General features: G+C 45.1%; 1 protein-coding gene across 6 annotated transcripts in view; it reads left to right on the forward strand.

Moving 5' to 3' along the window:
- The window catches only part of AUTS2 (activator of transcription and developmental regulator AUTS2), a 1,181,390-nt gene that overhangs the window by 849,102 nt on the left and 305,110 nt on the right, over positions 1–27,178 (forward strand). For all 6 annotated transcript variants that reach the window (XM_019654461.1, XM_019654460.1, XM_019654462.1 and 3 more), the window contains one exon: positions 15,456–15,485. In XM_019654461.1, the coding sequence (XP_019510006.1) occupies positions 15,456–15,485 (30 nt within the window). The remainder of the gene's footprint in view (positions 1–15,455; positions 15,486–27,178) is intronic.

Raw genomic sequence — 27,178 nt, forward strand, 5'->3', positions numbered from 1 at the left:
CTACCTTTCATTTGTTAAGAAGTATTCTGGATTTTTGAGAAGGGCTCTTTACATTCCACTCAAGCCAGTGCTTATAAATTCTTTTCCGACCAGCCTGCCTGTGCAGTTTGGGTTTTGCTCTGAGTCCCATCGGCTCACAGTACATGGCTGTAGATCTTGTCTGAGTCTTTTACGACCCCTGCCATCCAGCCAGGAGCTGTGACTGCTCTGTAACCTTCGTAGATTTAAATCTGTGGCTCGCATTCTCAGAGCGTCACAGAGCAGCAGAGCCCATCCATACTGGTGTCTTAATATCATCCTCTCCTCCTTGGATTTATAGGGTAAAATAAACCTTCTGCTACAGAAGTGTTTAGTGATTACTGAAGTACATAATAAAGCTGAAGAACAAGGTAAGGCCACGTAATCGGTCCTGTTCCTGGGAGATGACCGTAAGCTTGGCCTGGGCAGCCTCTGAGGTCTGCCTTCCGCTTTGAACTCGGAGGTTCCCATTTAATTAGGCGTCCAAATAGCCAGCAGTGAATGATAGAAACCAGACAGAAAGAGTACATACTGTATGCTCCCATTTATATAAAGCTCTAGAAAATGCACAAGCTAATCTATAGTGACAGAAAGCAGATCAGTGGTTGCGGAAGGCCACAGGCAGCACGGGGCTGGGAGAGGAGACAGGGATTAAGGAAGCACAGGAAAGCTGGCGATGGATATGTTCACTGTCGTGACTGTGGTGATGGCTTCCTGGGCGGACACATGTGGAAATGGGTTAAAAAGTGCGTTTCAATCTGAGCAGTTTAGTCATGTCATTTATACCTCAGCAAAGCCACTAAATAAAGCCTCTGAAACAATAATAGTAACAGTACAAAGAGACAATGCGTGGCTCACCTTGTGCTGGAAAATGTTTCTCTTTCCTTAGGAAGCCCTATTTTAAGGAACATTTGAAAGGACTTGTGAGACCAAATTTCACCTTCACGTTTGGATAAATGGGGGGGGGGGGGGAGGGCAGAAGACTGAATGGTACCTTCAAAAATAAAATAAAAAGACCCAAAGAAGACAAGATAACTCTTCCTCCATCCCTTTTCCTTTCTTACAGCTGAAATTTAAATGGTGACCTTTCATACAATTTGTTTGTAGAAAAACAAGTTGAACCCTTCAGAAGATAGCATTAGTTCTTTTCTTACCAACCCCCATCCCTTCAGCCATTACATTTCTCCCATCCAGAGGAGAGGGTCTATAATGGAGAAATAAAAACTGCTCCAAAATGTTGGCGGTCTAAAAGGGGACAGGCATTTTCAACACAAAGCGATGTTTGTTTTCCTTGCATTTTAACTCTTAATTTTTGACACAGTGGGGAACTCCAGCAGCATGGCTGCCATTTAAAATGTAACAATGCCATGGTGTCTTGATTGCCTCTGTCACAGTTGTGACTGAGGCCCGGAGACAAGGCAAAGGAGGCCAGAGACAGTGCCCGCTGTGGGGGTGCTGTCCGTTTCTCAGCGTTCCAAGGTTTCTTTTCTCGGGCCTAACAAGGAGTCACTCAGGGAGACTGAAGCTGGAATTTGTACAACCCCTGTTCGGTCCCCTTGATTTTAATCAGAAATACACAATTATTCTTTTCCTCCAAATAGAGAAACTCAATCCCCGTTTTAAATTCAATTATTGTAATTGCAGCATTCAGAAAAATAGCACATTCATTTTCTAATAAGAGATTGTGGATACCAAATTACCACATATAGTATGTCAAAACAGGAAACTTGAGACTGGCAGACCAGTGGGTGTTTTTATCTTGGCAATTTGTATTTTCTTGCAGACAATTTATAGTAATCTTACCCTTCCTTGTTTATGATATAGAAGACTAGGTTTTCAAGCCATCCTAAAATAAAGACTGTTGTTAGGTATAATTTAGTTTAAAATCCCAGTGATGAATATAATAAATTCTAAGAGGGGCAAAAGTCAGTACCTAATAAAGAGAAAAGAAAAAGGAATCAGTCCGACATGTCTTTGGAACCACCTTCTAACATTTGTAAATCGATTTGTCTTGAACCATAGTTCTGTTTCTTCACCATCTTGCATTTTAAAAACAAAACAAAAAATCTGGTCAATGGAAAGTTGAGAATGTGGCCATTATGTTTCAGCAATACGAGAGCACCATTTTCCTGTTTCCCATTCAATCCCAGTTGCTTCCGTCACCTTAAAGTGAGTCAAATGTAAAATGAAGTAGTGTAGGCTTTTGATTTTCCTGGTTTTCTTAAAAGAGTAGCCTTAAGATCAGATTTCTTCAAGTGTATGGTGTTATTTTCTTAGGATTTACTTTTACCCTGAACTTATTTCCATGTAGTTCTCATAGGTACATTCAGACATCCACCACTTTCAAACATCTTAGTGTCCATTCCATCAACCACTGTACAGTTCTTGATCGCAGTACTTTCCATGACACCTTCCCTCAGATATTTTGCTCATGTAATTGATGAATTCATTTTTCACAAATGTTTATTGAGCACCTACTAAGTGCCAGGTTTAGGAAGAGCAGGATACAAGCAAATTCAGATATATTGGGGGAAACTGACCACAGCGTTGGAGATGCTGGAAACCTGCAGCTGCCATATAGCCAGAGAAGCCAGAGAAAGGTTCCATATATGTGGAAGAAGGAACAGGCATTGCCATGTGTCCCGGAGGATAGAAGTGTTCCACTGAATTGTTGAGTGCCAAGCACTTTAGTTGTATTCTCTCAACTTATCCCCAATTTTGCTGTTACCAATGTGAATGCTCTAGGAAGTTTTATCTCTTCCCAAGGTTACTCTGTTGGTTAATTTTTGTTAGATCAATCCCTAAATCGGCTTTCATATAAATAAATTCTGTGCACAGGGCTCTCCTTGAATCTCCCCATTCTGATTGGTCAGAATCTCTGTACAAACTTGAAAATGGCTAGCGTCCTACTTGTACCAGTAATCACTTGATTTGTTTGTTTGTTTGTTTGTTTGTTTTTGTTGTTGTTGTTGTTTTAGCTGAGCCATCCTGCCACCTGTTGGCAGCTCAGCGGCAGCTCAGCTCGCGCCGGGAATTGAACCGGCGACCCTGTAGCTCAGAGCTCGTACTCTTGAGCGAGCTCTTAATCAACTGAGCCACTCGGCCGGCCCCAATCACTTGATGTTTTTGATATCCATTCTATCTGTCTATTTATTTATTTTGCCAATTTGAATTTGAGTGAACATCTTACTAATGTCCAAGCCCATGTCATTATTGCACCTACAAGCTCAGACTCCAAATCTTGTATCTATGCATTTTACTGCAGTCCCTGTACACAGCTTACTACTGTTTGACCGAAGAATAAATTCAAATTATATCCACCAAAAAAAAAAAAAAACAACCAAAAACATTTCATCAAGAACCTAAAGAATGCTTAGAAAATTGAATTCTAAAGTTTCTTGTCTTGTTGGTATTTTATCAGTGAAACAAAACCAGGACTATTCCTGCTGTTCTCTTCTTTGAGAGGGAATAATAGTTTGTTGTTTGTTTGGGTGGTTGTTTCTGTTTTTGTAGAGCATGGTATCAAGTCTTCAAACACCTCCCAAGCAGAAATCCTTACACAATATGATTTCCCTTCTGGCAATAAAATGACACAAAAAAGTGACACCCACATTTAAATAACTCTTAAGTTACCTCATTTCGATGTGTGATATGATAATATATCTTTCATGAAAGAGTTAGAAGAAGTACAACTTTTGAGTATTTCTTTCTGACTGCTTTCACATGCTTGAGCTCATTTAATCCTCACAAAAGTCCTGTGGAGTATGTGTTATTCCCATTTAGAGGCGGGAAAAAAGTTAGGCTCTAAGGTGTTAAGCACCTTTCCCAAGTTGCATGGCTGCTCCGTGGAGGGGTCAGAATTTGGACCCCGGTCAGCCACAGCTGTAAGCACTGCCCAGACCAGGTACTGAGTGCTAGGTCCTCCTCTTGAGGGAGAGCTATCGGGGCTGGAGGAGAAAGAAATGTGGCTGAGGGCGCATTCACTGCCACCTCTTCAGGTTCAGCTCGGCCAAGCAATCAATCAAGAAATATTTTTCAAGTAGTTTCTTTGGCTAGTTATAAGAGACTGTGCGGTGGTATATTGTACTTACTGGGAACATGAACTTGGGAGGACAGCACTGGGTTCAAGGACTGCCTCTGCCATTTGGAAGCCTTAACTTCTTCATAACGGAGGGGTTGTAACAAGTCCCTTCCAGGGCACTTGTCAGGACATTCTTTGTAAATGGCAGATAGCTGTTGGCTGGCATTCATAGGGGAACAAGATGTTCAGAGATAGTTCCTATGGAGAATTCCTGCCCCAAAAGAGCCGTAGTGCAGTGAAATGCACCTCAGAAACCAACCTAGGCAGCTCAGAGCTGCCCTGCTGTCTGCATCCTGCTTTCCCCCGCGGCCTGCAGTGGCCGTTGCCCCTATCGCAGGGAACTGGTTCATGCAGGCACCACTTAGCATGGAAAGCAGGGGCTGCTCTCAGTGCCTCACCACCTTGGGGGCCGGAAGGAAGAATGGCTGCAGCAGCTTCATTACCTGGGGCAGAAGAACTCAGAGTTACAGGCACTTTAAGAAAGATGCTTTTACGCTGAGTGTTGGAGAAAATAGAACAATTACCTATTGAAGGTGAAGTGGATGAAAAAACACCTCTGTTCATCCCATCCTGATCATTTAATCTATTCAGATTCATTCTGCCTCCTGAAGGTGATTCAACCAGACTGTCTGTTCTCGCTGGCTGCACGTTTCCTCCCCAGGCGAGGCAGGGCGCTGAGCGCCTGAGGCTCCCACCTAACGACACATTTCCTGATCCGGGAGGAGATCCCTCTGAGGCCTCGAGCTTCACGGCAGCATCGGAAATGTGGAATGAGGAGCGGGGAGTGTGGCAGGGAGAGCGGGAGGAAGGAAGGACTCATAAATCATCAGATCATTACTGGGCACCTTTTAGGGTCCTTAAGACGACACCAGGCCCTGTAACGGTTCCGGGGACGACCAGACTGCTCTCTCGAGGAGCCCACCATCTGCTAGGGGGGCGACACTTATATATGTGACATCAATGAAAAATCATACTCTGTCTAAACTAGAGCCCGTTAGATTTCCAGCGCCTGGCACACATATGCTTTAAAGAAATGATACTTAGTCATTGTTCAAGAATGAATGAATGAGTTAATGAATGGTTTCTAACATCCATTGAGTGCTTTCTATGTGCCGGGCACTGGTCTACACCTTTTTATGTTAATTATGTGTGTTTATATGTATTTTATTATTATCTATTCACTAACTCAGTGAATATTCTCGACAGTCCTGGGAGTTAAATACTGTCAATAGCCCCATTTGATAGATAGTGAAACTGAGGCACAGAGAGGTTAAGTTACTTGCCAGAGGTCCTACAGCTCATGTAGGTAGAGGCAGGATCTGAACCCAGGCAGACCAGCTGCAGAGGCACATATGAAGGAGAATAAGGGGGTTTTCAAGGGCCTGTTGGCTCTGGCGTTCAGACTAAGCCTACGAGGCTTTGTTACCTGCTCGTTTGGCTTTCGGTTCCTTGGGACTTGAGGCTTTCGGTTCCTCTCTCTGGACCTTGGACAGCTTGGACCGACCGTGTTATGTGCACCTGGGCCCTTCCCAGCCTCTCGCCATCCCGCCAGGCCTCTCATTTGTAGTTTCTCTTACTGAGCACATTTCCAAACGAGGACGGTTGCTCCGCTTTAAGAATGTACAAATGGCTTGCCCTCACCTGTCAAGCATGATCCTTGTATTTTACCAGGCCCATTATGAACGCAATCTTTCTGTCGAAAATTTGCATACCTCCTTTCTTGAAAAGTAATGACAGCAATTTCTTTCCCTCCGCTCACTTTCTGAGTGTCTCATTTAACGGCACCTGTGAAACCGACAGGCGCAGAGATGAGAAGTGAAAGAGAGCAGTTGATTAAATCATCATCAAGTCGGGCCTCAGAAAGTCAATTCTGCTTGCCGTCTGCAATGATATCCTTTTATCTTAAAGTAATGAGCTATGGCACTTTTGCATCGGGTAATGCGATAAGTTCTATTAGCATGTTCCATTTGCCTCACAAGCAAGGGCAAGTCATTTTAGCTAGCTCATATCACTGCAATCAAAGCAATTGGCTTCCCAGGCAGAGAAGAAAGGGAAAAGGCTCAGGGTGATTTCTATGGATCACAACACAGTGGAAAAAATAGACTCTTGTATTATTTTAACCCATAACATACTTTTCCTTTTTACTCATCAGCAAATTTCGGTTTTATTACCTCACACAGGGCTCTGAAAAGAACCAGGCTTTAGATGAAGCAAACCTAGGGGGGCCCAACCCCACCCAAAGGAACAAGCAGCTCTGATCCGGAAAGGGAAGCTGCAGCATTACTAGGGTCACAGAGAAACCGCCAGAGAGCACGGGGAGTGGGTCTCCGTGCTAATAGCACTGCGGTCTCATAATACACTCTTGCTTCACACCATCTTCAAAGTCATTTGTAATAGGTCCCTAGGCAGTTACGGATTAATGTTATCGATGACTTAGAATCAGTAAATCAGCGACAGGCAGGCAGCGGATCTGGTGCTTAAGCTTCAAAGAGATCTTTTACAAATCACCGGGCCCGCACTGTCATTTTCACCTTTGGACAAGAAATTCATTTTTCTCCTTTTGGCAACCACTGAGGCTTGTGGGCTCTGTGTTTTAGTAAATTTCATCTTTGAGGTTGATGTATGTTTATAGGTGGCTTCCTTTTTCTTCTAAGGGGAAAAAAAATGCTGAACTCTCCAAAAATGTGTGAAAGATCCACTTCTTTCCCTACTTCCAAAAACCCAACAATATTTTAATGAGCTAAGTGGAAATTTACAGCATACAGATTGTTTTATGAAATACACCTGGATTTCAGAGTGAGAAAAAGAAAAAAAAAACATGTTAGAAGTTAATTTGTGAGCTTTAGAACTTCAAGTTTGGACAAACGGATGTCCATCAATATATTTGTACTTCTAATGGTTAGTCAGAATGAGTCTAGCACATAGTAGGTACTTTAAAAATATTTATTGAATGAAAGTATATGATCATCTGAGAGAACCTGGAGGGAGAATAAGAAGTGTTCCCTTAGCCCCCTCAGTCACATTGGTCATTTGAGCTCTAGCCAGTTCAAGCTGAGAACTTGCAAAAATGCCAGATTCTAAGAACTCCCCAAACAGGAATGATAGCTTACCAGTGCAGAATTCCAGTGGCTTCTGAAAGTTTGTTTCCTGTTATACCTCATCAACAGCTGAAGATTGGTGGACCTTATATTATTTTCAAATGTGCTCATTTTGTAACCGTCAGAAGCTTTATTCTTATCTTTTAAACTATTGTTTGGCACACAAATCTTTTGATTAGGCTTTCATTTTTTCTGAGTGATTTCATTTCATCAGACACTGTTGGGATAGAGGGGAGAAGGAACATAAGACATCATTTTACAATCAGTAAGAATACCTCAGACCACTTCAGAATTAAAATACATATGTATTTTTTTTTTAGTTTCTAGGGCCTCAATAGCTTTAAATTTCACTTCAAGTCCAAAGCCACCATGAGAGTAATGTAAACAATGTGAAATGAGGGCTTTGTGGAGAGAGAGCAGGCAGACAGCATCGGAGTTGCTGCATGTGTGGCACAAAATGGCCGCCCGTTTTGCATGTACAAGGAATCAGGCAGATGGGAAGATGGTGGTGGACATGTTTTTAGTCACCGTACCGCCACTTCACTTCTTTAAATAAGAAAATAAGTGTCATGTTTTCTGCAGGTGGCTTCTTCTGAAATTGCTTTTAGGTGAGGGATGTCTTTATGGTCTTAGATAAACCACCTGCCCCAAAGGGGAATCAATTTATTTTGTCACTGGCGAAGTTAAATTGTACCTGATGTTAGAGGCTGTGGTTTACAAGTTGGGGTTCTCCCTCATTTTCCTCTCATTTCCTTTAGGCAGAAAGAAGAATAAAATAACTTTGTTCAGTGATGGTGTTCAGCACTGACATCTTTGGTGGCAATGATAAATGGATCTGAGATACGAAATAACTGTTCCAGCAAGGTCCATTGAGCAGAATGGAGAGCAGTGCCCTCCTCAATGTCATTGTATGTGATATATTCAATGATTGCCACTTTCTGCTTAGGAATGCATTTCATCACGGGGTACCTAAAATTTCATCTTGTTTCTTCATTCTGAATGAGGCAGAGAGGTGTCCCAGACCTGGACTTATTTCAATTTGGATCAGTCTTAAAACACAGATGTTGCAAGTCCCGCATGGAAATGAGAGATGCTTGCTTTTGGGGAGATACAATAAAATCATAATCACATCTTTTCTGGCCCTTTTAACAGAAGATATTTTCTTTTGGGGCCAACTCGAGGCTCTGCTAACAGTTTTAACCCTGCCCAGTATGTTCAAACATACATCCTATTGTATTAATCAGTCAGCTGAGTTTCCCGTGCCGTCTTTCTTCAGAATTACTTTTCTTTTAAATCAGAGTTTGCTTATGCTGCGTGGAATTAACCACAGTTTGAAGAATTCTGAAGAATGAGAAAGATTTATCAGTCTCCTTGAGCACCTACTATGTCCTGGAGACACAAAGATGAGAAGGCACTGCCCTCACCCGTGTGGAGCTCAGCCCCTAGTAGGGAGACTTCTGTGATAAACATTGAACATACAGTTTTATAAGGATGGAGACAGTGGCAACTAATTATAAAAATCAGAGTATTGGAATTCTAAGAATTCTTAATTCCAAGAAGGGTATTGGAAGATTCACAGGGGCTGCTGTGTTTTTAAAGGCACATTAAAGGTGCTGAGGTAGAAACTTGGCTGTGGGCTAAAATTCCAGGCAGAGGGAGTTAAGCGCAAAGATAGGAAGGCCTGAGGGTGTGAGCAAGTCCACCGGGTGTGACTAGAGTAAGGGATGTGTTAGGATAGTGCTAAGCACAGTGGGGCTTCAGCCCAAGGCCAGTCTGCAAGCTGTTTGTAACCATTCTGCTATAAGATTAGTATGCAGTTGAGAGTTAGCATTCGGAAACTTTCATAACAATTCAGTAGAGTAATTTTATATCTCTTAAATCTAATGATAACATATATTTTATATGTCTTCGCTTTTCATTTTTCTAGCTTTTTATTTTTTACTGTATTTTACAAAAGGTTGGTTCATGATGTATTAGAAATTAAGTAAAATGAATGGTCCTTCTGCACAGAAAGCCTACGAAGCACTGTGTTGAAGGAGTGGTTAGAAGCTGGGAGTGTGGGAATTGGAAACAGCGCAAAGCGTTTTCATTGCCCTATAGGCCATGGGGAGTGTCAGGATCAAACTGAAATTTTGGAAATCCACTCTGGTCAGTAAGGACTTGGATTCGAAAAAGAAGAGACCATAGGCCCTGGAAAGCAGTTATTAGCCTCTTGTAACGATAAAATAAAAGCCTGAACCAAAGCAGCGGCCGTGACCATGGAGGTGACCATTTAGAAGGTAGAGTTTATGATGTGGGGTGAGGACGGAAATAGGTCTGTGCCAGTGTGGAGTCGAGGATGGCAGCAGGGCTCTTCCCTTAGATGCTGAGTGATTGCATGGTGATGCCGTGGGGACAGCATGGGCGAGGGGCAGGTTTGGGGTAAGTGATGGATTCTGTGTCCAGATTTAGAAGGATACTTGTGTCTGCGGTGTTTCCAGGGCTGGAGGAAGAGAGCATAGCAAACAGGAACATGTCGGTCATAGCTAGCATTTGTTGTCTGCACTTACTCTGTACGTGCGTTGTCTAAGTTGTCTACACATGTTAACTCGCTTCATTCTCTTCTTCTTATAGGGCAGATCCCATTATCACCCACATTTACAGATAAGTCAACTGAGACGCAGTTTAAATAACTTTCCCAAGGTCACAGAGCTGGCAAATGGTGGGCACAGGGATTCTTAGTCTCAACATATCAATGGAAGACAAAACCAAGGGAATCTTTAAGGACTCACCTGGAAATCATATGGAAACAATAGAACGGCAAGTGCCGCTCTGGGGAGACAGTGACATTAAAGAATACGCAGAAAAGGAAGGGCCGTGGAAAGACACTAGGAAAGAGCAATAGTGGTAAATGTGTCCAAGGGAAAAATTCCAGGATGTTCAATTGAAACAGTCCAAACATCCAGCACCAGGGGATTGTTTTACAAGATTACCTACAATTCAAGCAATGGATTGCTGTGTAGCCTTTAAAACAAAAAGTGATGTTACAGGGAAATTTTCACTCATTAAATGAAAATATTTGGCATAATATGTGACAACAAAGCAGGTTACAAAGCTGTAGGATTTCATTTCTTAAAATGTGTGTGTGAAGGATGGAGAGGAAGGAGCGAAGACTGGAATAGAATCACACAAATGCGTGAACAGTGTTGGTCCGAGCGGTAGGTTCATGGTGACTTTTTCAAAAAATGTAGTCCGTGAATAGTATCCATTTTTAAAAGGAAAAACTACTAGGTGGGTGGGTTGCTTGGTGGGTTGAAGAGTTTAAGGGGTTGGACATGTCTGGGAAAGGAGGAAGGGGCTTGCATGTCCCATCTGTGAAGCTAGAGGAAGGAGAAGGTGACGGTGGAGCTGGTGGTGATGTGTAGGAATGGCCACAGATGCTCAGGTGAGGAGCTAGGCCCTGTCTAATTCTGCATTTGAGGCATGTGGCTTGGATTCCATGCCTCCTGTTTCCCTCTTTTGTCTGTGGTGGGTTTGGGTGGTGTCTTTGTCTGAAGCTGAGTGGCCAAGATTTCTTCCCTGGCTGGGGTATAAGGGCTGCTTGTTCCCTTTCATTTGTTGCTTTTAAAATGGAAGAAAATGTGTTCAGCTTTCCAGAGAGGCTTTGAACAAATCTGGTCATGAAGAGGACTCTGTCACCTCAAGCTGGTTGTTAGTGTGAACCTGTTTGCTAATAAACCAATGCAGGACCCCAATGTCAAAATGCTTAAAATGGTCAAACCAGCTGGGACCCTGCTTCTGCATTTGACATGCCTTTCCCATTTCCCAACCTCATGCAGAACACAGACCTGAATCGGGAGGTGGCTGACTGTGAACTCTGATAAATTGGAGTGGGTGTCTAGGGATTGGAGAGCAGACACTTCTTCTTTTAACCTTTCAAGACCAAGAATCATTTGGCCAAAAACCCACCACGTATTGAACTTCGGGTATGAAAGCTGTACAGTGTATTAAATGTGAATTTGAGACCATGAATTCTGCCCACACTGACTCTATAAAACAGCCTCCCTTTTTCATAAAGCAGGCCCATAAACTGCTGCCAGCGAAGCAGAAAGACTCCTTAGGACTATGGCTCGCTTTCTGTCTGGGGTTGTCAACAAACCCCCTTTTTGAGTGGAATAGACCTCTTATATGTGCCGAGCTTCTGGCTTTTCACAGAGTGTGTTAGGAGCCAGGCTAGGCAAACGTTAGGCGCTGTTTGCTGAGTGCATTTATTGCCTTTGCATAATTTATGAGCTGGAGGGGTTGACCATCATTCGTCTCTGCCAGGGGCTGGCACTCGAGGCTCCAGAGAGCGGAGCTGTAAATTGGATGGTGCGCTCCTGCTGAGCTCACGGCAAAGTCCTCGGGTCAGTATGGGAATTTAATACCAGAAATGGAACTGTTTTCTCAACGCACCATGTGGGCCCCTGTGCAGCAGAGACTGTTTTGGCAGACTCTGTGACTGGCCTCGTCGAGGAGCTGTCACTCACCCGGCATGTTGTGTGGGGAGCCTGAGCATTTTTAATCGGCTTGGCATCCGTGCTGCTTCCATAATGGATACCAGTAGGTCTCAGTTCTTCACCATATGCTTAACTCTGGAGACAAGGTGCTTCTGGGTATATCAGTAATTACTTGATGTGGAATTAAGTGGACCTTGAAATTAGAACTGGACTGTTGGAAAGCAGGAAGCTTAACACTTTGATAGAAATAACCATTCCCAGGGATACACTACAGTTAGGATTGGGGGTGGGAGTGGTATGCGGACAGTGGCGCGTCTTTCCCGACCTCCCCACTGCTTCTGCCCCCTGCACGCCAGTCCTTGGGGATGTGGACAGATGCTGTGCCCCAGCCTTCAGCTGCCATTGGTTACATCACAAGGTGGGCTGTGCACATCTGGGGAAAGGAGCCTGCCTGGCAAAATCCCCTTGCCTCTTGCACACCCGTCCTGCAGCATGCGTTTTCACTCTTGAAAGTGTGCCCAGAGCTTAGGAGCCTCAGGAAGGCTTAATTAAAGGCAGTGGGGACTCACGCAGTCAGGAAAACTGTTGTTCCCCCGCATCTGCTGCTCTCAGCCTTCAGAGTCTTCAGATCGCCCATTTTCTTTCTCCACTCCTTTGACCTATTATAATAGAGAAACCAGGCATCAGGCAAAAGTAAGTTCACACAGTCTGAGGCTGGAAGTTTGGCTGAAAATGACGCAGTTGTACTTGGTCAAAGCACTGTCACTAGAACTCTGAAAACTGTGCGTTGGGGAGCCAGTGAGAAAAACATAGAACATGTGATAACCTTCCAGTCCATCAGGTTATGATGTGAGTTCCTAAATGCCTATAGACAGAGAGCTTAGGCCGGAAACAGGAAGTAGTCCCCAAATCGTGTCTTATAGTAGCAAGATGTCCCTTTTGGTGGGGTTTTTGTTCCTTGCAATTGAAAGCACTCCAAAAGTGGTTTAAACGATAAGGTAAACAAGTCCGGAGGCAGGCTGCTCTGAGGTTGGTTCAAGTGGCTCAGCGGTGCCAGGCTTTTTTTTCCCTTGGCCCCACCATCTTGTTTTTGTACTGAGGCTTTTTGCCTCATTTTTGCAAGATAGCTGCCACAGATCTGGACATCACATCCTCAGGCAATCATGTTCAAACTCAACAGGCAAGGACTTCCTGCTTTTCTCCTTTTTTTTGAGGAGGGAAAAATTTTATAGAATCCTCAGCAGACATCTTCTGAACTCTCAGCCAAAAAATGTCTCTTACAGCCACGCTTAGCTGCAAGGAAAGTTGGGAGAGAGAATATCTGGCGTTTTCAGCCTCGAAAAGACAGGAGAAAATACAGACTAGGGAGAAGGGATTGTGAATGGCTGTGTATATCTAGCCAATAGTGACTGCTGTATAAGCAAATTTATTTTCTGTTTTTGTTCATAGCAACATCAACTCCCATATCCAGGTGGCCACACTAAAAACCTTGGCATCATCCTAACTCATCCCTCTTACTTGCTTCCCATATCCATGTGTTATCAAGCCCTGCTGGTTCTACCTTCAGAATTGCTCTGCCATCTGTTCACCCCTTTCTCAAACCACACTCCATGCTGGTTTAGACAGTGTGATGGTTGCCAGGCTGGTCTCCCCATGCCCTGTGTCTTTCCCCGCAGTGCATTGTGTCGCCTCCACCCCACTGGAAGGGTCATCTCGATGAAATGTAGAATGTAGTCCTGACCATGTCACATCCCCGCTCAGTGTTGTTCTCTAACTCTGTTCTCTACAGTCAAGCACCAATAACAACATTTTAGTCATCAGCGGACCACATAGAAACGGTGGTCCCATAAAATTGTAATGGAGCTGAAAAATTCCTATCGCCCAGTGACCTCATAGCTGTCATGACATTGTAGTGCAACACATTTCATTAACACATGCTTGTGGTGACGCTGGTGCAAACCTACTGCACTGCAGCCCATGAAAGCATAGCACACACAACTATGTACAGTACATAATACTTGATAATGATAGTAAACGACTGTTACTGGTTGGTATATTTACTATACTTTTTATCATTATTTCAGAGTGTACTCTTTCTACTTATGAAAAAAAAAAAAATAGAAAGAAAGAAAGTTGGGCCAGCTGAGTGGCGCATTGGTTAAAAGTTGGCTTGCGATGCCAGCTCTGAGCAGCTGGTCCCTGGTTCAGATCTCACATGTGGGCCAGTGATGCTGCACCCTCTACAGCTAAGATGGTGAACAACAGCTCAACCTGGAGCTGGGCTGCCGTGAGTCGCCAGCAAAGGCATAGGCTGCAGCCCCTGCTGCAGTGGGCTGTGGTAAACTAACGTGAGTGGCTGGCAGCCAGCGTGAACTGCCAAGAGCTGCCGTGAGCGGCCGTCCAGAGGCCGGCAACCAATCTGCCTCACCTGGAAGAGCGCAATGATAATACCAACATGGGCCAGTGAAGCAACGTCCTCCACAACTAGACTGAAGAACAAAAGTACAGCAACTTGTCTGTTCCCCTTCCCCGACTCCCCAATAAAACCTTTAAAAAAAAAAAGTTTACTGAAAAACAGTATGCCGTGTTACACCAGCAGCAGCCTCATATATCTCGTGTTTACCGTGTCTCCTGATTGCATCATTTTCTCTGTGCCTGATTTAATCTTGTGTTGTTCTGTACAGTAACATGCTGTACAGACCTGTAGCCTCAAAGCCATAGGCTACACCATACAGCTTAGGTGTGTAGTAGGCCACTATCTGGGTTTGTGTAAGTGCCTCCATGATGTTCGCACAATGACGAAATCGCCAAACAATGCATTTCTTGGAACACGCCCCGTCGCTAAGTAGTGCGTGACTGTACCGCTAAGCCGAAAGCCTCTTTAGGGCCAGACCTGTGTCTTGGTTGACTATCTGTCTAGCTTAGCAGTGCTTATCAAGGGCTGTGGAGTGGCTGTATTTATCTGCTGTGCATTTACTCTAACAAAACACACCCCTTTTAAAAAAATAAAATACCAGAAAACAAAACACTCTTGATTTAAAAAATACTTTTGTGGTCTTTTTTTTCCCCCCTTTACTTTTAGTGAGGAACCCAAAGCTGTGAGCTAATTATCATTCTTTGGTTCCCCCAAATCCAGCTCAACCATTGGAGTTTGGGGTCTGTTAGACATAGTATGAGTTCACTGCCCTAACACATTTTTTTTTTGGCCCATATTGTTGATTTGTTCCCCTGACCTCTTGTCCTTGACGTGGTTTTTATAGGGAATGTCCCCTATACACCCTGGAACAGGCAGCCATCACAGGTAGTGAGGCTTGCCCGTTATGTTCTGCTTTCTTTAAATCCAAATGAGACACTGCAGTGTCCAGAGGTTTATCTCTTTTTTTTCCAGAAAAGCACCGGGAGAGACATTAGCAGAAGGTAGAAGGTATCCATTAAAGAGTTGGTTTTGCTCTGAATCCCATTGAATGACGCTGATTCACCTTAATCCTGGCCCGGGTGGCTCCTCCATGGGCATCCCCTCTGCTGTGCAGGGCGGGGGCTCTCTGGGGTGACTGAGCACTTGGCGGACTGCCCACAGGAAGTGCCACAGGGCACAGGCATCAGGGGAAGCCCACAGAGCAACCTTTGCTTCTTAGCTGTTTACCAGTGCTGAAGAAACTCTCTTCAGCTTAGACAGCGTTTCCTGTGTCCTTTTATGTCGTGCTTTTTCTTTTCCTGTGTGAAAAGCAAAAACCTACTCAATTTTTGCACTAACCCTTATTCTCTGGTTTTTCTTTTCAGTGTGACAGCGACAGTGACCAGGAAGAGAAGGTAAGACCCCCCCCATTTTGGGCATAGCACATGAGACACTGGGCACCATGGCTCCCACATAGCTGCAGGTGGTGGGGCACCAGCTTAATGGTGACAGCACCTTTCTCTTTGTAAAGATAGGCTTTATTCACACAGCGGCATTTTCTGTGATAAGAAATAACTTTTAATTTGTGAGGTCCACTATTTTTAAACAAACCTTTTAACATTCCATATATGTGACACTAAGTTATTGCTTTATAGACTATTTCAAAAGAGGAAATTATTTATTTTAATAGCCATCTGATTTTTCTTAAACCTTGATTGGAACATTCAATGTGTTAGTGTATATTTATAATGTCGTTTTTTCATTTCTTTTACTGGCCCATATGCTCCTTCCTACTTTTCTGTACACCCTGGCCTTCTTGATAGACATGGTAATGGTGTGTTTCCAGGAACGTCATCCTGGGGGGAGGGAAGGCAGGGGAGGTCAGAGGGGAGCTCCTCTTCTCATCCCGGTGGATGGCCAGGTGGGAGGGCCGTTCTTCCAGCAGGTACATACCCCGTTTCGAGGCTGATGGCCACTGGCCTCTGTGTATCCAGTTCAACGTGGATCAAGAAAAGGAGCTCAGTTTTTGAGCTTTCAGAAGATTGGATCACTACCTGGTAAAGTGAACTTTCTGTTGCCTGAGCAAAGGGATTATTTGTCTATTGGGTCTTTCTTTCCAGATGTCCAGATCCCCCAACCAAATTTATTTTTCACTTTATTCTTACCTCATGTATTTCGAATATCTTGGTTTCTATATTGCTTGGCAGCAAAAGGAAGGGACTTGTCCTCCCTGTCCCAGTTTCTGGGTCTGTCCTGTGTAGCTGGCTTTCCTGAGCCTGTTTCCTGACTGTCACTTCCGACACGTTTGCTGATTTTACTGGAATCCTGCGGCGAGCTTTTAGTGGGGTCCTTCTATGAAGCCCAGATTTTTCCCTCCTTCTCTGCTGCCGACCTCCAATGAGACATAAAGGCTCTTGTTCTGTACTGGTGTTAATTTGAATTCAGCATATGTAGCCTGTTAAAAAATGCAAGACATCATCATTTGAGCAGGTCAAGCATATTCAGATGAAGACAAATGGTGCTTATTTGATTTCCTTAAAATCAGGAAATGAAAAAAGTGCTCTCTGGAGAAATCATGTTCTGCCTGACTTGGATGATAGACCAATGCATGTCCCCCAGATAAGAACAGGCTCTCGACTTGAGGTTTTTATCTCTGAAGGACGGCCAGAACTGTCAGCTTGCTGACATGTGCATTATCCATGTCATTTTAAACAAAGTGACCTATGGAAGGGTGCGCTGTGCTGTGACATGGTAATGGGCTGTTGGATGACAGCGAGAGTACACACGGAGAGGGGGCTGTGGATTATTCTTTTGTTTAACTGACAAGTAGGAGCGTCCTTACTCCAGCCCCCAGGAGTCTTAGCTCCTTAGAAGTAAGGCCTCTGGTGTCCTGAGCGCCAGTGTGTTGTGGGTGCCAGAAGCACGTGGACAGAATCAGGGGGTCAGTGTTCAAGTCATGTCCGCTGGCCCATGGAGCCCTTAGGCCACATTCCCACAAGGCAGTCATCACCACGGGCGCTCTGCCATTCCATGAGCTCTTCCAGGGGACGGTTGGTGTCACTTTCCAAGTCTGGGGCACTTCTCGAAGGGACTGAGCCTTCTTTGGGGTCTCAGAGCCGCGCAGCCATTCCTTCTGTAGAAGGCACTGGGAACTTCAAAAGTGCCACCAGTCTGCGGTGGTAGAAGGTGGTAAGGCTGCCCAGGTTTGCGTTCTGCGTAGGTGTCTCAACCTTGCCTGCACTGCCAAATCGCCAGGGAAGCTGTAAAAATCCCGACGCCTGGGCCTCACCCCAGGCCTGTTACCTCAGTAACACGTGTCTAGATGGTCGCCTGGCTGGTAATTTGGGGTATCACAGAGCTGCCTGTGGTTTGTAGAGGGGTTGGGTGTTTCCTGCCTACTGAGAGCACCTGAACTACTGCTTCCCCAGGACCTGGCTTCCCACATCAGTGCTGCCCGGGCTTCCATCTCTGAGTGCAGGACGCAGCAGAGTGTCAGACCAGACTAACGGGCGGTGGGAAAGGAGCCAGCACCTCCACTCAGAATTTAGGATGATTTTAGGGCATGACAGGAAATAAGGAGATGTTCACAGGCGAGTCCTCTAGATGCGTGATGACAGAGGAGGGAGGGGCGTTTGGCGCGCTCCGTGACGTGCGCGCGCATCTCCTGCCTCCACCGCCCCGGGTCTTTCTTTCCTGTGAACCGTAGTGTCCCTGCAGGTACTGTTCTTCCCAGCTGGGAGCTGCAGCACAACCTCTCATGTCCTGTGTGCCTGCCCTGCTGCCCCCACCCCAGGCATCCTTCCCAAGGGCTCCTGGCAGCAGCAAGCAGGAAGCTAATTGCGGATCCTGCCTGCTCAGCCCTGTGGTAGTGAAGACATCAGGCGTCCCAGTTTGGACTGAGACTGCCTGCTGTTTATCACCAGCTTTGGTCCCACCCTCCCAGCGTGTGCCCCACACCACTCCTGGGCCCTCAGCCTCTCCTGTGCCGGAGCCTCTTGCCTGGGCCCCTCTGAGCCCCAGCCCGAACTAGGCCTGCTCTTGTGCTGCTCAGAGGACTCGCATTCCTATCTGAATTGCTAATGGTGGGAAAGACGCCACTCAGTGTCCTGGGATCCCTTCAGCAACCCCACTAGGGATGCTGTTGGAGACTAGCAGGGGACCCGCTGGGATTTCTCTCTGGAAGACCTGTCATTCTCGTTCTCCAGGGATCCGCAGAACTGGCGTCTAAAATTAGGGTACTGTATTTCACACAGCTGACTGAATTAAGATAAACTCTGCTTTCCTCTGATATGAAGCTGTAATTTATAAAATGATACCCTTACTAATTAATGTGGAAGTGATTGGAAAAGGGGCTAAGAAAGCAGAGCTTCCCGTACGTGCAGAAGACGGGCTTGCGCGTGGGAAAGGCTTTGAACACACCGAGCAAAGCACCTCTTAGGCGCCTCTCTCAGCCACGAGAACACATCTCACACTCATGTCAGAACCTGGAGGCCTGCGGTGGAGAGTAAAAGCTGGGGGGTGGGGGGGGAAGGCTGTGAGCACTACATCTTAGATGTAGGGTTTCCTTCATTGTGGTCAGCACAAAGAAAAGAGGCTGCACTTGGCACCTTAATCACCCAAATTAAGTGATTATTCCAATCCACCACTTGAGATGAATTGGTATCATGAGAACAAAGAGGCAACACGCATGTTTCCACATATTTGGCCTGTATTTTCTCTCGTTCCCTCTCTTTCTGTACTGCTGGCAAAGGCCCATTTTGCTAAGAAACACTCCCCTATTTGATTATGGAATTAATGTGGAGATTCAAAGTAATTCTCTCTTTACCTACTCACTTCCCTCTCACTGTGTGGGTCACGTGGCAGAGCTGATGGAAGGCATAGTGTCCAGTGGCCAAGCACGTGGGCCTCTGAGCCTGATGGCCTAGGCTTGCTTCTGACCATCCCTCACTACTTCACAGCTATGGACAGGCCTTGGTTCTCACATCTGCCAAATGGGACAACAGTTCCACCTGTAGTCTCGTAACAGTTGTTCAATGCAGGCCCTTGGCTCAGCACCCGGTCCATAGTATGAGCTCCAGAAATGTTAGCTTTCATTCCTTTTCCTTGGGGTGAAGAGAGAATCATGTGGTGGAGGAGGAAGGCCATCCTCCTCTTCAGAAAGCTCAGGCTCAGCCAGGAAACCTGCCAGAGGACTGGAGCGGTGATGTTTTTCCATTGGAACCTGAGGCTCAGCCCTCATCCCTAAGGGCGCTTCTTCTCACTACAAGCCGAATGGAAGCACTGTGAAATTCGGAAGGGTCCCCAAACAGTGATTTTGAAGCTCCTTATCTTAAACACCAGGCTTTATTCCGGGCACAGCCCTGGAGCGAAGGGCAAGCATGCTGTCCTTAACCTGTGGAATGGCAATTGGCTGGTTTGCACAGCCCTTGTCGCACGTGCCAAATGCGGTCATTCCCAGATACTCCTCATGGGGAGAGGTCTAATTCAGCACATCTGGGGTGGGGCCAGAGCATCCGTACTTTTTAAAAAGCTTCCTAGGTAATTTTGATACACAATTGGTTTCGAGAACCGCTACCTTACAACAAATGTCAAAGAGAAACATACACTTTTCACTTGTTTATCCTCTTTAAAATTTGACAGCTCAGAGGACAGACTTGAAAGCTATAGAAGTGTTTGTGTACATGCATGTCCGTGCTTATGTTTATGGATGCATGACATACGCACATACGTACCTGCAACGCATGTGCACATTCTTCATAGATATGAACCGTTCTCCTTTACCTAGTGAAGCTTTCAGCAGGACCCCCGACTGTTGTTTTTCCCTCTGGGCTTTTAACGGTTCGAGTGACCACCTGGAGAAGGTTGTTGGCTCCTGTGTATTGCCCTCCAGGACCTGGGACAGCCTGCTGGGACCCTGGCTAAGTGGCGAGGCAGTACCACTGATTTTCCACATCAGCTTCCTCTCTCCCAGCATGCACATGCTTTTTGGTGCATTGCAATTTTTTAATTCATGCTAAATTTGTTGGTTTGATCATTTTGTTTGCCCTTGTGTGGGGAGGGGACAGCTTCTAAGAAAAACAGCAAGAAAACCAGCAGAAGCTGTATTCCTAACTCAACACAAGCTCCATGCCCTCCTTGGCTCCTGAAGGACCCCGAAATCGCGGAGATGTCAAACTGAAGCCTGGGCAGGTGGCTTGTGCTTGCAGTGGAAGAGTCCTATCCCTTCATGGCCCACGTTTCTCAATGGTGCACCCTCAGCATCACTCCAGAAGCTGAGAAGGCCCTCGTTGTGCCTTCTAGAAGCCCCATCTTTGGTTTTGATATAAGATGTGTTCTGATCAAGAGACAATTTAGAGATTCTGTCCTATTTTGCAACTAGAGAAAGAATGTTCTCCTCTCTTCCAGTTTCATAGCATCAAAGCAAACAACCATTGCCCAGAAGAGCAGGGGCCCATGCTCATGTCCTTAGGTCCCTAGCCCTAGCACAACGCCTGCCGCAAATTAGGTGTTTAGTAATATTCATTATTTTGCTAAATTTGCATTTCCTTTCCTAGATACTCACCTCCAAATGGAGGGAATAAGGGAAACGAGTTCAGAAAACGGATACTTGAACCTGAATATACCTTATGTCCATCCCAGAGTTCATTTTCTGGACTTCTGTACATGTAAAACAAAAATGAGGTCTCTTCTTCAGCCTTCTCTATTTCTTTTACAATTTTATTTTCCCATAAGATACTTCTAAGCCATTAGTAAATTCCCTAGCTTATTTGGAAAATTTCTACATTTCCTGGCTGAGTCTCAAGAGCTTTCCATTTTGGATGCCTGATTGCCATAATGCCCATCCACTTAACCTCTTCTTCCCTTCTAAAATTGTATCTGTGTCACAATGACATTTTATTGTTCTTCCAACATCACCATGTTTCCAACTGGCTTAAATCCATTGTATCCACCCAAAATTTCTATTAATACCATCCTTGAGTTAAATTTCTACTGCAAATTATTTTAAATTCTGATTCTCATTAAGGTCTTCTCTTTTTCCTATCATGGCATTTTCATGCCAAACCCAAAATTGCTTTACTCACATTGAGTGTATGTGTAGAATATCCATCCATCGCTGCCATGTCACACACCTGTACAAGATAGAGGTTATAAATGTAGAGGTTTTTGATTAAATATAAATCAATAAAATGAATACTCCAGAGTTACTGGGAATTTGTCAGACACTTAAGCTAAACTCTTGGTTCTTAGAATGAATAAAAGAAAGAACAGGTTCTAGATGTTCTATTGTTTATTATGAGTGGGTCATGGAGACGGATACTCGGAAGACCTCTTCATTTTTTCTCACTAACCAGCTGTGAGAACTTGGTTACCTAACGTTGCTGAGTCTTAATTTTGTTATCTATAAAATGAGGCTGGATTTAACAATCTAGCACTGAATATCCTGATTTTCTATGTAGCTATGTACCTAGGCCCAACAACATGGCAGACCCAGAGGGAAATTAATATGTGATTGTATTTTTTCTTTGCTGAGGCAGAAGGAAGAGAATATAAGGATTGTCTCCATTCTTTCATCTCTCTTGAATTCCTAAGTGGGAGTAAACATAGTGACTAGGTCAAGATACATCTCTTTTGATTCTTTGAAATGACTGAAGGAAATTTACATATGGGCCTAATGTCTGAACAAGGTCATTACCTGTGTGTTGGTTTATTCACTCAGTCATTCATATCCACTTACTTTTTTTTCCCCCAAGTATCCACTGATGAGCTAACATGGGCACTGTAGTTGTTTGACTGTGTTAGGTCTGTTGCCATGCCTGTCAGTAGGCAGCTCAGCGATTACTTTAATCTCTGTTCTTTAATTACTCTTGTTTAGGAGTGCATGGGAACTAGTAAAGAGCTAGCCAGCTTATATAATGTGTTTTAGGAACTCACTTGATGGATAATGAGTATTATTTGAACCTATAAAAGGAGTTCTTCTGGAAACATCTGGGGTTGAGTACATGATTCCACATTCCCAGAGAAAAAGTCAGCTGCTTCTCTTAGAATAAGCCATTGGCTTGGATTTTATGGCTTACCTTGGAGCTTCCTTGCAAACCCAAGGAGGAGTTAGGTGGAAGCGATGGCTCTCATCATCATGAAACTGACCATGAACCCTGAGTCTCCTGCATAGTAGGAAGGTCATAGGCAGAGGCATTTGTACTGGTGATGACTTTGACAACATGAATTATGTGACAGCTTCTCAGAGTGTAACCTGCATTGCTCTTTGGTTGTCAGAAGAGCCTGTCTTACTTTGTTATTCCTGTTGGAGAGTGTATTGTCCTCAGTAAAGATGTACGCATTTCTTTGTAGTCAAGCATGAGTGTGTGTGTGTGTGTGTGTGTGTGTGTGTGTGTGTGTGTGTGTTTGCCTCAGTTAATCCCCCCTTGGCAACTTAAGGTTGGTGATATAGTTACAGACAATTGCTCCTTACAACTTTTCCATTCTAAGTGGGATAAAGACAATAAAATCTCAGTATTAGGGGCTGGCCGAGGGGCGCATTGGTTAAGAGTTGACTTGGGCCACCAGCTCTGAGCAGCAGGGCCCTGGCTTGGATCCCACATGTGGGCCAGTGATGCTGCGCCCTCTACAGCTAAGATGGTGAATAACAGCTCGACCTGGAGCTGGGCTGCCAGTGAGTCGCCGGCAATGGCGTAGGCTGCAGTGGGGCTGGCCAGCAGCCAGCGTGCACTTTTGTGAGCTGCCGTGAGCCGCCATGAGTGGCTGTCCAATGGCTGGCAAGCGACTGCCTCACCCAGGAAGAGTGCAATGATCACAATACCAACATGGGCCAGTGAAGTGACGTCCTCCACAGCTAGAATGAAGAACAAAAAGGACAGCAGCTTGTCTGTTCCCCTTCCCTGATTCCCCAATGCTGTTCCCCTCCAATTCCCCAATAATATCTTTTAAAAAAAAATCTCAGTATTAGGATGTTATTAGCAATTAGCTAAACTTCATACTTTTAGAAGTCCCAGAATTCAATGGCTGAATATATATTATTTTTCTTCTTTTTTTTTTTTAATCAAAGTTACAGCTGGGAAGGTCAAATTGCCCTCCTTCTATACATCATAGAGCTTTTTCCTATTTGTTCTCATGAGAATCATGCTGAGAAATACTAGCTGTAGATCTGCATGGCATCTCCAGCTACTTGAAGAAAACCAGAAGCAGCTTTCTCCATTGCTGTCCAAACCCAGGCTTGAGCCATGGCCTGCCAAGTACATGCATGTTTATGGAGACAGTGGAATGGAATATCTGAAATGAGGATTGATCAGGAACCCCTGGGATGGATGGCTGTGGCACCCAAGTGGCTCAGTTTGGACTTTATCTTTTTTTTGGTGTGGGGGGGTACTTTTAGTGATTTTTCAATTCCCTACTTCTTTGGACTAAAAATGTAGATGCTATTTATTTCTTGGGGGCAGTGAACGAATGAGATTAAGGTTAGTTGTGATGACAAAATAAGAAAAAGAAGCGCCACTTCACACCGAAGAAAACATTGGATTATACAAAACACTTTACACATGTCATTTCTATGTCCTGTTCAAATACTTATAGCAGGGCTCTGTGTGTACCTCACATACAGCATTGTCGATCGTCTGCAATGGACCAGCCTCCGCGATGGGCCCCTTCAAGGGCTTTATCTTCTCAAGCAGGTGTCACCATAGTTTACAAATAAGGGAAATGACGCTTAGGAGCTAATAAATGTTAAGGCTGAGGAATAAATTCTGTCTAAGACTCCAGGGCCCGGGCCCTTCCCCATCCCATGCTGCTCCCCTCTCGTCAGGGGAGTTGGGATGTGTGCGGAAATGCCATTGGAGAACTCTTGCCATCTTCCTGTCTGTGCCTCCCCTTCCTTGTGCTACAAGAGATTGTATCTTATCTATCCACCTATAACCCCACCAGCTTCTAGAGTTTCAAACATGGCAGTTGCTCAATAAATACTGAATAAATATGATCTGGGTCCACTTGGGACAACTTAGATCTGCAAGCTCTTCTGAAACATGCCATTTTTTTTTTTAACCTGGGAAGCAATTGCCCAAGGTGAGACGGGAAGAGCTACCAGGTGCATGTTTTTACTGTACAGATGAGTGGCCGTCTGCCTGTAGGCCGTCATGAGTGATCAGGGTAGAGGCTATAGCAGCCAGTGCACTAAGCGTGAACCGTATTTGGTCGAGGAACCCAGTCTTCTTTCAGTCTATATCTATGGGTAAACATTGCTATCTTACTAAATCAGAGGCTCCCAGCAAGCACCCCACACCTAGCGTGTGCCTGACACTTCATAGGGGCCGTGTAAATATTAGCATTAAACCTAGAAGTTGCTTTGTTGATTGTGTGAGTCCCAGACGGGTTAAGGGACTCATCACCATCCCCCAGGCAGTGTGGGAAAGAACTGGGCCTGAACGGAGGAGCCTTGTTGCTGAGCTCTGACCCAGAGCCTCCTGCATCCACGTGGCCTCCCCCAGACTGTTTCCTTCCTGTGACCAGCACATAGGACAATGGGCCATGATGCCACCGCAGCCTCTGAACTGCACCCCGAAGCAGTTTCACTCTGTGTTGTCCTGTGCCACTTCAAGAATGCTCTTGTCCGTCCCCAGACACTGACCCCCACCCTTGTAGAGGGTTTCTGGGTCGGCCAAGGCCACAGGACATTTCCTTTCCTGACTGCAAATGCTGCATGGGGTGTTCCCACACCCAAAGGGCAGTAAATATCCAAAGCAGCCATGTCCGTGTAAAGATTATGTATTTGCCACTAAGGGGAGAATATAGCGCTTGTTGCCTGGGGTGCGTGCCGGCTGAGCTGATTACGCACAGCACTCTGTCAGCCAATGATTTGTCCTGTCCTTTGTCATCTGTGTCACTCAGCAGTGTGCCGGCAAAGGGAACAGATCACCTCTTCCCTTTTTTTGTACCCATTTCGTGTAGAAAATTTGTATTTACTTTGGGAGTGTAATTTGTTCCTCATGGATAATGTGACCCCGAGCGGAGCTGGATCATGGGTTAGTTGAAGTGATATTTTCCGCTAATGGTAGTCGTACATCATTGCTGTCAGCTCGGGTTAGGAGGCTAGCACATTACAGCTCCATTTTACCTCTGCAGGCATCTGGGATTATTTGCCATAACCGAGTATGACATGACCGCACTACAGAGTGCATTAAAATTTTACTGGCTTCTCAGGCAAGTTCCCCGGCTCCAGTGTGTGCTTCAGGCGGGCGGTCTGATGGGGAGCCCAGGGGCCCTGACTTCCTGCACAGAGGTGCTGTGGTGGGGGGGCGGGGGGGAGGAGTCTGTGCAGAGGCTGCTGGCCCCTTGCCCTGAGAAGGCAGCCAGGGAAGGAGCCATGGGGCCTCAGCCTGCAGGTGTGTGTGTCTCTGGACATCCCAGGCAGCCGAGGGACTGCCTGCCTTGTGCATGTCCCCGGGGGCGGACCAGAGCGCCCACTGCAGCCTGCTCGCTCTCCCCCTTTGATGCTTAACCCCCCAGGGTAGATTGGGCACGAGCTCCTCCTTGAAGGAGAGCCCAGAGGGTGCACAGTCCCTGCTAAGCCTTGGGCTGATGCTGATTGTTTTTGTCTTCCTATGATCAGACAAAAGGAAGAAAGCCTGGGTCCTCCATATGGCAGAACCCACGTCTGTCCATGCAGCATGACTGAGCCTGATGTTCTCATAAGCCCCATTTGAAATGGTTGCCTTTTACACATTACACACAGGACTTTTCACATGTCTCATACCGTCCACACACCAACCCAAACCTTCAGGATTACCCCATCTTACCTATAAGAAAACTGAGGTTCAAAGACATTAAGTATCTCATCTAACATCCTAATGGTGGCGGAGATGGGAATCTTACCAGATGTCACTGACTTTAAATCCTGTAGTGTTTTATTTTTAATAGAGATAATAACTATTATTTAAACATTATGTGTGTGTGTGTGTGTGTATATATATATATATATATACACACACACACACTCGTATATACACACACATACTCATACACGCACACACTTTATATAAAATGACTTGTTTAATCTGCACCACAACCCTAATAGGTAGGTGCTAATATTATCCCCAGTTTACAGAGGCAGAAACTGAGTCACAGAGAGCTTATGTAATGTGCCGAAGTCTTGCCAAAGTGGCAGAACGAAGCTTCAAATCTGAGCTGTCTGGCTTCTGAGCCAGCACTAAGCCGTTAAGCTGGGCGCTCCCTCATTGACATATTCCAATAAGCCTGAGAACTGACGGAAAAGTCCAGAAAGAATAGTAAGACGTTGAATGAAAGGAAATGCTCAAAGAGTATTTTATCACTTTAGTCGTAGTTCTAACACCCAACAAAACATTGCTCAAAAAGGATGTTCTGTGATGAGCTTTAATGAGGGAGTGAGTCCCATTTGCAGTTAGCACATTACTTGCATGCAAATGGTGCTTCTAAAGTGCTTGAAAAGCATTTTTTTTAGGTTAAAGGTAAGCAGTCACTCTGGGAAAAAGCCTTCTTCTTTTATATCGCTTAGCATCCTTTTTCTTATTGTCAGTAGAAAGCCGTAATAAACTTATGTTGAATAATGTTCCTTTAGAGGACTGTTTAAGGTTGCCTGTCGGTGGTGAGCAGAGTACGAACCAGGGCCCACTCCATCAGCCAGAGTAGAGCACCACAAACTCCATATTGGTGGAGTCTGGGTGCTGGATGCGTGAACATCCACACATGCCTGCAGCATGGACGTTACCTTTTGTTCTCGCACAAAAAGACCTCTCTCTCTCCACCTCTCTAGCTCCATCAACTCTCTCTCTCTCTCTCTCTCTCTCTCTCTCTCTCTCTCTCTCTCTCTCTCTCTCTCTCTTTGACCTTCCAAGTTCGAGATGTTACCCACAGAACAGAAAAGCTGTTCTTCCTCTTGGCTGTGTATGTGGTAGGGTCATAAATTCATGAACTTATTCAATAAGCCCCACAGAAAATGAGTAATACCTTGTACCCTCAGGGCAGTTTTTTAAATGCTGCAACTCAAGAGACATAGATAGGCATGGCTTTGCTCGTTGAGAAATTTGAAATTAAATTAGCATACTAAGCATTGTGCTCCCTG

The sequence above is a fragment of the Hipposideros armiger genome, unplaced genomic scaffold, assembly GCF_001890085.2.
Source record: "Hipposideros armiger isolate ML-2016 unplaced genomic scaffold, ASM189008v1 scaffold_223, whole genome shotgun sequence".
Taxonomy (NCBI): Eukaryota; Metazoa; Chordata; class Mammalia; order Chiroptera; family Hipposideridae; genus Hipposideros; species Hipposideros armiger.